Raw genomic sequence first — 14,222 nt, forward strand, 5'->3', positions numbered from 1 at the left:
ACTTAAAAGTTACGTATAGCGGATACATTCTCCACCACCCGAATAAAAATGTTGTATTACGTGTTTTTTTTATTTTGTCGAACTAGGACAAAAAATGCTCCTTGCTGATTAACATCTGGATGTGCGTAACCATCGGTTGAAGCCAGCCTGATTGCTGTTCAGACATTGTACACCAATACCGGCCCACAGGGGGATTGCACTGAATCAATGTTGCACTCCCAGAAGGCTGTGCTATGTATAGTTTGTGTAAAACATTTATTTGCTTCGTGGAGAGACCGATAAATGAAAGAGATGTCGTGTCTACTGATCTGTTTAATTGCAAGGAGGTAATTTTAAGAGCACATTTGAAATGCATCATGGATTTTTGTTACAGATTTGTATTCTAGCCTAGGTTTTATTGGATTATAATCTGTTTAAATAAAAATTAAATAACCGTGTCCATCGATATCCCGCTGCTTACCACATCTTTACTTAAGTATGTAAAAGCCTCCTCTGGAGACATCACCTCAAAGTCACGAGTGAGTGATGTCAGCGCCTCCCTATCTGGTTTGTAACCTCACCAAGAACAGAACTCCCCTTGTCCACGGGACGTGACGACTGTGCATTGAGTCTTGGAATTAATTTGCACGGTCATCAAATCTTGACCGACAACAGAGAACACGCACAGAAGAGGAGCCCATCAGGTGCACTTTGTGTGGTAAGACGTTTGCACGGTCATCAAATCTTCACAACCGCCAGAGGACACATTAAAAACCCCGTCAAGTACAATGTTTGAAGGCTTTTGAAGTGTTTTGAAACTGAAACACGCGTAAGGAGATCAATAAGGAGCAGAGTCGGCATTCTAAGTGTGAAATTCCAAGTGTCACAAGAAGCCCATAGCTTGTAGCACAAGAACCATTAGAAAATTCTAGCTTGGATATATGGCCAGGAAGAAAGGTGACATGAATACGCAAGGGTTTGAGCTTTATGTCGTCAATGAAGGCTTCACAAACTACGTGGTCAAAAGATATGTTAAATAATGTGGAGCCAGAGGACATTCCTGTCACACCCCAAGGTGTAGAGGGAATGGCTCTGACTGACGGCCACGTAGTTTGACGTGGGGCCGCTCACCAACATGAAGGTCCTTAAGGATCGTGAGCAAAGTTTGAGGGACTCCGAAAGCATGCAGAACTGTTGTATATGTCGGGTTATGAAATTTTTATAAAATAATAAAAGTTGGGAAAATGCGTAAATCGCAAAAATTATGCTAATGCATGTTATTATATGCATAGATTATGATAATCATGGAGATAATCGTTTTGATTTATGCAAATGCTTGCGATTATGTTAATGTGGGCAGTTATGATAGTTAGGCTTAGCTTCGCTGCCCAGTGTCGTATTTATCAATCGGGATAAAATGATTATCTTTGATTAAACATTTATTGATTATCTTAGTGTGTTTATGTTATGTTAGGTCTCCAAATTAATCTCTCAACGCAGGGTACAGTTCTTATAAATAAGAGTTTTGCATGGACTTGGAAAGAAACACTCAAACACTTCTATGGTAAGCAATTTTTATTCTTAACAAAAATATGACACTCTAATATGCAAAGGCAAAAGTATACGTCAATAGATTAATCGGCAAGATTACGCAATTAACGAAAACAAATGACTAAAACACTTCTTATTCATGTAACTCGACGGCAGCAACTGCTTTGCACGATCAGTTGATATTGAACGCACCACCTTGAAATGGCAACCCTTTTCGAAACACAAAGATAACTTTTTGAAATAGTCTTATTCGTGTGCGTGTTGTGTGTGCGTTGTATTGTTCCCTTGATAATTATTGTTTTAAGCAGAGGCAGGGCGCTGTGTCGGAGCTTGTGAGGTGGGGGAGGGGTATACAACCAGCACTTCAGAGAGGTTCCCTCTCGCTCGGGCGTGGCAGCCGCGATCCCGTAGCTGGCTTTCTCTCTCCGCAGCTAGATTGAGCGGCGTTGGCACGATGCGGTCCTTGAAGAGGCTGGGTTGCTTGACGCTCGGTGGCGCCCGGGTGGTGCTGCTCATGCACTCCCTCTCTCCACTGCTAGATGAGTGGCGTCGGCACGACGCTCGCCGTCGTGGTGCGCGATGATTCCGTCGTCGGAGAGCGCGCAGCTCCTCCACTGCTGGATGACGAGTCGGTTCTCAGCGGGTGCTGGTCGATGTGTGTGTGTATTAAACACACGTCGCATTCGTGGGCGGCCGATCAGGCTCTTTCCACTGCTCCATTCTCTCTGGCGATGCACGATGGCTCTCGTCGCTCATCCGCTGCTGCTGGTCCTCTTTGATGCTCGCTTGGTCGATGCTTGGCGATTTCCACCCTTTTCTCCAGGTTGATTGCTTGTTGTCGCTCGTCACCCTCTCATTTTCTCCGTGCTCTCTCCATGATCGTGCAGCTGCCAGCTTCACACGGACACCCGCCCTTGCGTTGGCTTGGGCTCTTTCACGAGTGATAGCTGGAATTTCGCAAGCTTCACTCGCACTTAACCACACCTCGTCACTTTGTTCTGCGAGAAGCGACACTGGCCATCGATGTTTGCTCCCTCGCGACGGCACCGCCAGCTGGAGTACGGCTGAAACCCAGCCTCGACCCAGACTGAACTCAGACTTCTGCAACTCTAACGACCCCTCCTCGTCCCATCTCTCCTCGAGGCACGACCCGCCCCAACTCCCTTGCGAGCCTCCCTCGCAACGCTACGTCGCAAGCCGAGTCACAAGACTGAGCGCGACTCGAACCAGACTGGACTGCGTGATGTGCGTTTGTGTTTTAAAAACCCAAAACGTGAAAACCCCCTCCCCTCTGCGCGTCTCTTGCGAGAGAAAACCAACAACAGAAAGAAAACAGACACCCTTGGAATGCCAGGCCTCAGACCCCTTCTCGCGAACCTCTAACTCCCTTGCTCCCCCTGCGTGGGTCATCCCGAGGCCAGACCCCTCTCCGAATTTTATGGCTGGCATGTGTTTGTGCCTAACCGTTGGAAGCCAAAGGTGGCTGGGGAGGTCCTGACGTTTGCAGTTTTTAATGGCATTCCACGTTTTTTCAAATGTCTGGCGTGGCCTGAGCAGCGGTTGTTTTCATTATTTAATTAAACAAAAAAAATATTGGCCTAATTATTCTTAATATGCATTTTTGGAAAAAGGGGCATAAATGCAACACAACCCAGAGGCCAGGCCTACTGATGGTATCATAGGCCTTGAGCAGGTCAATAAAGCACATACATTCACTCACACGCACACATGGACCTACAGACACGCAAAGAAATGGACTTACACTGACATGGAGCCATGCACACCAAGCGACTAACACAGACACCCATGGACTGACACACATAGACAAATCGACTCACACACACAAACACATGGACTTACACACACACATGGACTCACACACGCATAGACATGCACTTTAGATACACACACATGGAGTTACACACACATATATCGACATACACACATACAGCGACTCACACACACACATCGACACACACACATTGACGTAAACACACATGTACTTACACACAAGACAAAGATCCCCCGTATAGCCTTAACAGACTGTAGGGGCAAGTGCTGTTAGCGAGCACCTATGAAGGCCAGAACGGTACACGAGGGGGTGGGTGGCCAGCACCACGCCCGACCGCCTTTGTCTCCCTAGCGGCGATGTTTACACACCGCACCAGGTACTCATTTGAGGCTGAGTCGACCTAGGGGAGGCCCGGGACCATTTCAGATAATCGTCACTGGTGTTGGCCGTGAGCGGGAAACGAACCCGGGACGCCAGGTTCATTGCGCAGCGCGCTAACCGCTACACTACCGCTCCACGCACAGACTAAGACACACACACATGGACTTACACATTGCCCTACACACACATAGACATATGGACTGTGACACACAGACATCTACTTTAGATACACACACATGGATTAACACACACACACACATCCACTGACACAAACGCACATTGACTTATACACTCAGATGGAGCCATGCACACACATCGACTCACACACACGCATTCACTTAGACACAGAGTGAAACACACACACGTGGACTAACACACACACAGCGACTGATACACACACAAATGGACTGACACACAAACACTTGTACGTACACACACACACGGGGCATTGTCCATTTGAAAAAGACAGACACACACGTGGACTTACACACAGACATGGACCCACACACATAGAAACCCATCGACTTACATGCACACAAACACATATGGACTCACACACACAGACATCGACTTTAGGGACACACATAGTTTCTGCACACGAACATTATAATTGTATTAGGCAAAATTTATATTTAAAGCTTTCGTGACTGCTGGGATTCATCTTCTTGGTTCTTTTGGTAAAGTCACGTAGAAGGGAAATAATAAAATAATAAAAATACAATTCTCACGACGTTTCGGCCACAATGCAAGCAGCCGTCCTCAGGTGAAGAACAGGGCTGTCATACGCTGTCTTTCCGATATATATATAAAAATAACACGTGGCCTCTACGAGTGTCTCCAAGAACTCACGACAGGTGTACAATGTCTCAACAACAGTCGGGCTTGCTTCAACTGATGTTCATCAGCAAGGTCCATTTCAAGTCTCAGTTTGACAAAATGTACATATGTAATACAAAATTATTAGTGTTCTTGTGGAGAATGTATCTCCTATACATAACTTTTAAGTGGCATGCCTTATAACTGATGAATGATCCGACTATGCTCCCAATTTCAAAGACAATGAGTTGCCTCGGAGTCAGATGCATCCTGATTCACAAAAATACCCTTGGACCCGTATCACAAAAACAACCGCTCTCATGTGAGTTATACGTACAGGTTACCACCAAAACAGATATTTTGTCCTGACATCACATATTCCATGTTTGACATTAATACACAAAATGTTGCATGTACGTTCAGAATCAGACAAGTATTCTTTCAATGATGATTCAAATAATCGAAAGGCACATTGACAACATTTTATTACTATACTGAAATGTACTGCATCACGTTACGTATTTACAAATTGATCAATGACTCGATGAGGCCTATACGTACAGCACTCTCATAAAGGGAAGCCAAGTAGGAGTACATTCTCTATTTGTTGCAGAGGTTCAAGGTTCAAATCCGACTGGCATATCAATCATCGCCCCCGACTTACAAACTCATATCCACATACAGGCCAGTGAACGGTCACCTTGTGGCACACAGGGGCAGATGCCCATTATGGGCACCCATCGAGTGTCTAAGATGAGATATGATACAAAACACTTGAGTCGCTCCTGGTTAGAGATCGACCCAACCCACAGGTCCACAAATACTGGCCACTATTACACTGCAGTTTGAACCTAGAAATTGAGTGTTCAACTTCACATTCTTTCATTAGAAAGGCCTTTGACAAAGGTGCATCCATAGGAGCTTAATTGTATCAAGCTTGCACATCTACCTGGTCTCCATTTGCCTTTGTATTGTCTAAGTCCACCCACACCTCCACATCCACAAACTGCTGGGAGTTGCCTCGCTCTGCATCATAGTCAGAATTTAGTTCCTGCTTCACACTGCCTCCATCTATGTGAAGGTCCGATTTTGGAGTTGACTCATCCTCAAATTTAACCTTCACTTCCACGCTCTTCACTGTTACTTCTTCACATTTCACCTTCGCCTCTTCATATTTCACCTTGATACCTTTAAAAGTGTCCAAGCTGGAATTTTCTTCTGGTTCTTGTTTCATGAATAATGGGGACATTGCAGCACTTTGACTTTCACAAGCTGATTTCAGATTACACTTCTTGTGGATTTTCTGATGCTTGTGTGTTCTCTGGTGGGTCTGAAGATTTGATGACTGTGCAAACGCCTTCCCACACAGAGTGCACTTGAAGGGTTTCTTTCCTGTGTGTGTTCTCTGGTGGGTCTGAAGATTTGATGACTGTGCAAACGCCTTCCCACACAGAGTGCACTTAAAAGGTTTCTCTCCTGTGTGTGTTCTCTGGTGATTTTTAAGAGTAGATGAATCTGAAAATGCCTTCCCACACACACTGCAAATGAAGGGTTTATATCCTGTGTGTGTTCTCTGGTGGGTCTGAAGATGTGATGACTGTGCAAATGCCTTCCCACACAGAGTGAACTTAAAAGGTTTCTCTCCTATGTGTGTTCTCTGGTGATTTTTAAGAGTAGATGAATCTGAAAATGCCTTCCCACACACACTGCAAATGAAGGGTTTATATCCTGTGTGTGTTCTCTGGTGGGTCTGAAGAGTTGATGACTGTGCAAACGCCTTCCCACACACGGTGCACTTGAAAGGTTTCTCTCCTGTGTGTGTTCTCTGGTGCAGTGTCAAGTTTCCAGTACGATCCGTGCTGTTTGCATTCTGGACGCATTGTTTCCTTCTTGTACCGAGCTGCACTGAGTGCCTTTGCTCCATCAGGCCAATTCTACAGAACAAGCGTCAGCTGCAGACAGAAAAACATATCCACACCATCTATGTGAGTATTGAGGCAAAGAGAAATGCATATATACACAGTCACACATGACTTACACGTCTATACATATTCATATTTTCATGATATAGTGAAAGAGATTCCCCAATTCATCACATGGGCTGTTAAGGCACACAATGAGAGGCCAAATGGTCATAAACATGCCTGGACATCCTAGTGTCTTCAACAAAATGAATGTTTACCAAAAACTCCAAGCACACAATTTCGGTTGTCTAGCTACGACAAGAATATTTATTTAAGAAAAATTAGCTAACATAGCAAAGGCTGTTGAAAATAATACTATTTGTATTATGCAGAAATGTATAAATTAATGTTAATTTGCAACTTAGAGGTGTGAAGCCAGGTTCAGATTAGCTTGAATGCCTGCTTTTTTTACTAGACCTTGGTAATGGACTAGACCTTGGCGATGGACACTCACAGCTTTGTATGGAGAAAAAGTCCAGGCAGCTTCCACATAGTGTTACAGAGCCTAATTAAAGAATGCTGCTAGACTAATTTGAAGTGAAACCAGAGCTGGTTGTGAACACATTAACCAGGTATAGGAGCTCCTCAACCATGTGTAGCACTACCTGATTATTCATGGGGAGCGGAGCAGGTGCAGTGTTGTATGGTATTAAATTCCCAGGGAGGTGTTCTTTGGGTCTTTCGGTAAAGTTATGTGACTTTACCGAAAGACCCAAAACATATCAATGTCTGCAGTCACGAAAGCTTTAAGTCAAGATTTTCCCAGGAAGGTGATCTATTTTTGTAGAACATATGCAACGCCCCATTTCGTCATGGAATTCTCCAGGTACAGAACAAGATTCTCCAACTCAATATCATTGAGTAGCCATGACCAGATCATCAACATGCGTAACATGGTTGACCAGCAGGGGACGATCCCAATGACTACAGCCAGGCATCGATTAGCGTATCATTGTTACTGTATGGAATGCTATTTTTTATAGGGCCATTGTGAGCTTCTCAAAATACATCATTATTTGAAAATGCTACGTAATGTAATGCATGGGGCCAGAGGGAATTATGGCCACAAGCCATGTTGAACAGGAAAGGGTTCCGACTCCTGGTCACGCACCTTTAGATGGGCCTGCCTAAAATCATAAAAATCCTCCACGAATGTGAGCAGAGGCAGAGAGATCTAAAACCAAAAACAATCCAAAACCCCAAGCTTCTTTATGGTACTATAGGCCGTAATTACACCAAGAAAGCAGAGATCTAGTTTCTGCTGAAAATCCGTACTCCTGTGCTATAGCTGATGGACAGAAAATACAGCAGCCCCTTGAATAGCGCGGAGGTTACATTCTTGAAAAGTGCCGTGCGAAAGCTAAAATGCCGATATTCAATACTTAAGTCTTACCTAAATAATGGGGTTAGGTAAACGGGAACGAAAATATACATCACAATTGAAATAAGTACTGTACTGTATTCCAAATAAACTAAATTACTGAAATAAAAGTGGAGAAACCGTATACAAAACATTCCAAGACAAGTATAAATTTATATAAATAAAGCAGACTTTGTGTTTTTTTGAGAACCAAATTGGGCCAACATTATGAAACCTACACCCCCCAAATTTTCCATGTGTACTCAAGGGTGAGTTAGTGTGTTCTTCACACTATTTTTAGCTTACCTGTTCACCTTCAACACCTGAACCACCTGCACACTCCACCACCCCACCGCTGCTATATTTTTTCTCATTTACCACATTATCCTTACATATTATCAGGCCTGCATTTTTGCCACAAAATTCATTCACTTCCGGCTCCTTACTGTCCTCTCTGCACACGCACGGTTCACCTCGAATATACTGTAATATTTCATCATGGGACCTTTGCCAGTACCAAAATATGAGAATAGGTTTTCCCATTTTTTTCTGGCAACAAAACAGGTGTTAAGATGTTAAAACATCAAACTGAAACCTTTAACAAGGAATCATGTGTGCATTAACCACAATACTTGTGGTCAGAAAGCAAACAAAACATACTCTGATAGTATATGCATTCTTGATTTGAAGCTTTCGTAACTGCAGGAATTCATACGCTTTGGTTCTTTCGGTAAAGTCACGTAGGTATAAAATAAAATAAATCACGACGTTTCAGGTGCAACACAAGCGTCCGTCATCAGGTGGGAAAGCAAGGTCTGCTGCTGAAGCAGACTGTTTTAAAAAGGTTTGAAATGGGTGTAGCCTAAGGGTCGTAAAGAAGTGGCCGGGGCTAGTGATGTTAATGTGATAAATTAGCATGTTAATGTGAAATCGAAGACTGGTGCAATCCAAAGGGCATGTGAGTATGAGAGTGCAATCCAAAGTACATGTGAGCATGAGAGTGAAATACAAAGGCATGAGAGTGCAATGCAAAGGACATGTGAGCATGATTGATCTAAGAGATAGGCATAGAAAGAGAGACACAGAGCGTCGGAAATAACAGCTGACATAGGCAGGTAGGATGGAAACATCACAGTCAGTTAAGACTTTACCTGGTTAATAACGTCCTTCCAATGATTGCTCAGTTTGTACCCATCCTCTCGGTTGAAGTTGTGTCTGTGTTTATATATCTGGATGGCTTCATGAACAAATCTCTGAAGGTAGCCGGTTGGTTTGCAGAGTACCTCCGTGTTGGAAAATCAATGTCGTGTGAGCCCACAGCGATCGACAACAGCAGAGGTATTGGACCCTTGTGTTGCGCCCGAAACGTCGTGATTTATTTTAGTACTAGTGGTAAGTACCCGGCCTTGCTCGGGCGAAAAAGGCAGACACACACATGAACTTACACACAACAACAACAACAACCGCCATTCGCCACTAAGTGGCGGTGACGTCACCACGACGCTTGTGCCAGGCCAAGTGCACCTTGAGGCCACGTGAAGTGTCGAACGCCCGCTGGCAGGAGGTCACGGGGCAGACCCAGGTGCCACGGGTCGACTGACTGAGATGACCGAGATGAGTGGCTGATGCACCACCTGTGCCCCCTACTGTACCAACTTGCTGTGCTTTAGCCACCCGGCGCTCCGCTCGTTGTTGTGAGCGTCGCTCCTCCGCCCTCCGTTGTTGTAGGAGGGCGACTGCCTCCAACTGCCCAGTAGCGTCCTTCACGAGCCTCCTCCACTGAGGCCGATCTTGAGACCGCTGGTACCAGTCATCGGCAAGTCCACTCAGCTCCACGTCCTCCTGTACCACATCACTCCATCTCTTCTCTAGCCCGTGCCGCGCCCGTTTAGCCCCCTCGATCTGGCCGAACAAAAGCAGTTTAGGCATGCGGTGACTGGGCATGCGGGCTACATGACCCAGCCAACGCAGCCTTGCCTGCCGGAGGAGCTCACCGATGGGACCTTGCCCAGATTATTCAAGGATTTGTGAGCTCCTCACACAATCCAGCCTGGTTAAACCCAGGATGAATCGCAGGCAGGCCAGCCTAAATGTTTCCAACCGGCGAAGATGCTCCACCTGGGGGGTCCACGTTTCGCAAGCGTAGAGAAGGGAGGGAATGACCGTGGCCGAGAAGACCTGAAGCTTCGTGCGGAGCGACAGACCAGGTAGCTTCCACACAGCGTTACGCAACCGATGAAAAGATATTGCCGCTCGACTGATTCGGAGTGAGACCTCTGCTGATAAACTGGAGTCGGTAATAAGCACACTGCCCAGGTATGGGAAACTCTCCACAACTGCCCCATCACCGATTGGGAGTTGTGGGGGTGGAGTGTCCGATGGTACAAAATACCCAGGCAGGTGCTTAGTTTTGGTGGGGCTGATGGTAAGGCCCCACCTCTTAGTGGCACGCTCCAGTCTCAGCAGCAGCGTCTCCAACTCCTTTTCTGAATGAGCAGCTATTACCAAATCATCGGCATACATAACGTGGTTGACCAATAGGGAGCCATCCCTTGATCGCACCCGGGCGTCGATCAGCCTCCTATTATATCTGTACCAAATGGAAATTCCCCCGGTACAGCTATTGAAGGCTTCACGAACTACGCAGTCGAAATAGATGTTAAATAATGTGGGAGCCAGAGGACATCCCTGTCGCACCCCAAGGTATACAGGGAAAGGCTCCGACTCCCAGCCACGTAGTTTTACCCGGGCCCGCTCACCATCATGAAGGTCCTTAATGATCGTGAGCAGAGGGTCAGGGACTCTGAAAGCACGAAGAACAACCTAGAGCCCAGGCCTACTGATGGTATCATAGGCCTTGACCAGGTCAATAAAGCAGAGATGTAGGTCTTTTTGGAATTCCCTACACCTCTGCTGTAGCAGACGGATAGAAAATATGGCATCTGTGCAGGACCGCCCTTTCCTGAAACCGCATTGGGTCTCCGCAAGCCTCTCCTCAGCGTGCCTAGCAAGGCGATGTAGAATAATCCTTGCCAGGACCTTTCCCGGCACACTGAGGAGTGAGATGCCCCTGTAGTTGTTACAGTCGGTACGGTCCCCCTTCTTAAAGACGGGGACCACCAGGGCATCCTTCCAGTCCTGCGGAACCCGTCCAGTGGTCCAGACTGTTGTTATGATGTCATATAGGGCAGTCTGTGCACAAACGCCACCCTCCCTCAGCATTTCGCTTGGGAGATCATCTCTGCCCGGTGCCTTTCCTGGTCTCAGACTCCGGATCGCCTTCAGTACTTCCTCAACAGATGGCACCTCAGCCAGCCACTCACAGGGGGTGACCTCTTCCAATATTTGAGGCACCGCAGCCTCAGCAGGGTCATCCCCACTTTGTGCCATGATGTTTTCCTGGCTGAGAGATTTTCCCTCCCCCAGGACCACACAGAAATGCTCAGCAAATCTGCAAACCTGTTCCTGGGGGTCGGAGATTGGATCACCGTTTTTTCCCCTAATGATGGTAATAGGTATTGCGCTGCAGGTTACTTTTTTTATGGAGTTAAATAGTGATTTGTGATCGCGGGCCACTGAGGCAGACTCCATCTCCTCAGCAACCCGCGACCACCACCCATCCTTACAGCGCCTTACGGCTCTCCGAACCTCCGAGCGAAGGCTGCGGTAAACCTCCTCATTCTCTAACGTGGGATGCTGTAGGCGATGAGAGTGGGCCTGTCGCTTTTTCTCAATTAACCTGAACACCTCCTCTGTCAGCCAGGGTTTCTGGGGTGGTCTGGCCCGCGTACCCAAAGCAGCCATTGCAGCTGCATGAGTCACAGTCCTAAACCTCGCCCATTTACCCTCGACATCAGGTGGAGTGGGGGACGATGCCAACCCCAGCTGCAAGCGATGATGAAATTCTCGCTTCCAACTTTCATCAGCTAACTGAGACCAGGCCACTTTTGGTTGGAATGGGATCCTGGGTGTACACCCACCACCGGAGTGGAAGAATAGCAGGCGCATCTTACAAATGACTAGTCGATGGTCAGAGGGCAGATCACAGACATTGACCCACACACATAGAAACACATCGACTTAGATGCACACACACATATATGGTTAAACCCAGGATGGATCGTTAGCAGGCCAGCCTAAATGTTTCTAACCAGTGAAGATGTTCCATTAGGGGGGGTCCACGTTTCGCAAGCATAGAGAAGGGAGGGAATGACCGTGGCCGAGAAGACCTGAAGCTTCGTGCGGAGCGACAGACCAGGCAGCTTCCACACTGCGTTACGCAACCGATGAAAATATATTGCCGCTCGACTGATTCGGAGTGAGACCTCCACTGCCAAACTGGAGCCGGTCATGAGCAAATTGCCCAGGTATGGGAAACTCTCCACTCTCTCCACAACTGCCCCATCACCGATTGGGAGTTGTGAGGGGGGAGTGTCCGATGGTACAAAATACCTAGGCAGGTGCTTAGTTTTGGTGGGGCTGATGGTAAGGCCCCACCTCTTAGTGGCAAGCTCCAGGTTCAGCAGCAGTAAGCAGCAATCACCAGAGCATCGGCATACATAACATGGTTGAGCAATAGGGAGGCATCCCTTGACCGCACCCGGGCATCAATCAGCCTCCCATTGTATCTGTACCATATGGTAAATTCCTCGGGTACAGCCATTGAAGGCTTCACGAACTACGTGGTCAAAAGATATGTTAAATAATGTGGAGCCAGAGGACATTCCTGTCACATCCCAATGTGTAGAGGGAATGGCTCTGACTGACGGCCACATAGTTTGACGCGGGGCTGCTCACCAACATGAAGGTCCTTAAGGATCGTGAGCAAAGTTTGAGGGACTCCGAAAGCATGAAGAACAACCCAGAGGCCAGGCCTACTGATGGTATCATAGGCCTTGAGCAGGTCAATAAAGCACATACATTCACTCACACGCACACATGGACCTACAGACACGCGAAGAAATGGACTTACAGACTGACATGGAGTCATGCACACAAAGCGACTAACAAAGACGCCCATGGACTGACACACACAGACAAATCGACTCACACACACAAACACATAGACTTATACACACACACATGTGGACTCACACACGCATAGACATGCACTTTAGATACACACACATGCAGTTACACACATATATCGACGTACACACATACAACGACTTACACACACACATTGACTAACACAGACATATGTGGGATCACACACACATTGACGTAAACACACATGTACTTACACACACACATATCGACTAAGACACACACACATGGACTTACACACACATTGCCCTAAACACACATAGACATATGGACTGTGACACACAGACATCTACTTTAGATACACACACATGGATTAACACACACACACATCGACTGACACACATAGACACACAAACGCACATTGACTTACACACTCAGATGGAGCCATGCACACACATCGACTCACACACACGCATTCACTTAGACACACACAGAGTAAAACACACACGTATGGACTTACACACACGTGGACTAACACACACACAGCGACTGATACGCACACAAATGGACTGACACACACACAAACACATGTACGTACACACACACATGGGGCATTGTCCGTTTAAAAAGACAGACACACACGTGGACTTACACACAGACATGGACCCACACACATAGAAACCCATCGACTTACACGCACACAAACACATATGGACTCACACACACAGACATCGACTTTAGGGACACACATATAGTTTCTGCACACGAACATTATAATTGTAATATTAGGCAACTTATTAGTTTTATAATAGTAAACAATTAAGCAGAGTTGTTATGTGCACACAAACATTATCATTGTAATATTTGTAAACCTATTTGTTTAAAAATAGTAAACAATAAACCTCAGTTGTTAGCGAAAGATGCAATAAAATTGTACTTTACATTAATTCGAGATTTGAAGCTTTCGTGACTGCAAGGATTCATATTCTTAGGTTTTTTCGGTAAAGTCACGTAGGTAAAACATCAAAATTAATAAAAAATAAAATAAAGATCACGACGTTTCGGAGGCATACTCGCTGCTACTCAATTGATAAACAACAACAACCACAACAACAACCACCACGATGTGAACTTCTCACCTCGGATCTCAGTGAGCGCGCGCGCGGATCGGCAGCTTCCTGGAGTCTTGTGACGTGAAACTCTAACCTCGCTCTCTGACGTCACCACTGCATTGCCTCATCGGCGTGAAACGCGAGGGGGAGGTGTGCCCCGCTAGTGACGTCATGTCATCTCGTGCTGCCGCGTGACGTCACGAGATACCAGGAAGCTGCCGATCTGCGCGCGCGCGCTCACTGAGATCCGAGGTGAGAAGTTCACATCGTGGTTGTTGTTG

General features: G+C 46.4%; 2 protein-coding genes across 3 annotated transcripts in view; one reads left to right on the plus strand and one right to left on the minus strand.

Moving 5' to 3' along the window:
* The window catches only part of LOC133361625 (zinc finger protein 271-like), a 40,613-nt gene that overhangs the window by 10,317 nt on the left and 16,074 nt on the right, over nucleotides 1-14,222 (plus strand). The gene's annotated exons all lie outside the window — the stretch shown is intronic.
* On the minus strand, nucleotides 1,191-14,022 carry LOC133361618 (gastrula zinc finger protein XlCGF7.1-like). Of its 2 annotated transcripts, none has more exons than XM_061580584.1 (2): nucleotides 13,969-14,022; nucleotides 1,191-6,471 (listed from the first exon to the last, which is right to left on the minus strand). In XM_061580584.1, exon 2 carries the CDS (start codon nucleotides 6,441-6,443, stop codon nucleotides 5,451-5,453), a length of 993 nt encoding a protein of 330 aa, XP_061436568.1. In that variant the 5' UTR covers nucleotides 6,444-6,471; nucleotides 13,969-14,022; the 3' UTR covers nucleotides 1,191-5,450. The 2 variants fall into 2 exon arrangements, with proteins under 2 accessions (XP_061436568.1, XP_061436569.1); XM_061580585.1 differs by lacking the exon at nucleotides 13,969-14,022 and adding an exon at nucleotides 8,995-9,055.

This window comes from Lethenteron reissneri, unplaced genomic scaffold (assembly GCF_015708825.2).
Source record: "Lethenteron reissneri isolate LAM-NWPU_2019-01 unplaced genomic scaffold, ASM1570882v1 scaffold_115, whole genome shotgun sequence".
Taxonomy (NCBI): domain Eukaryota; kingdom Metazoa; phylum Chordata; class Hyperoartia; order Petromyzontiformes; family Petromyzontidae; genus Lethenteron; species Lethenteron reissneri.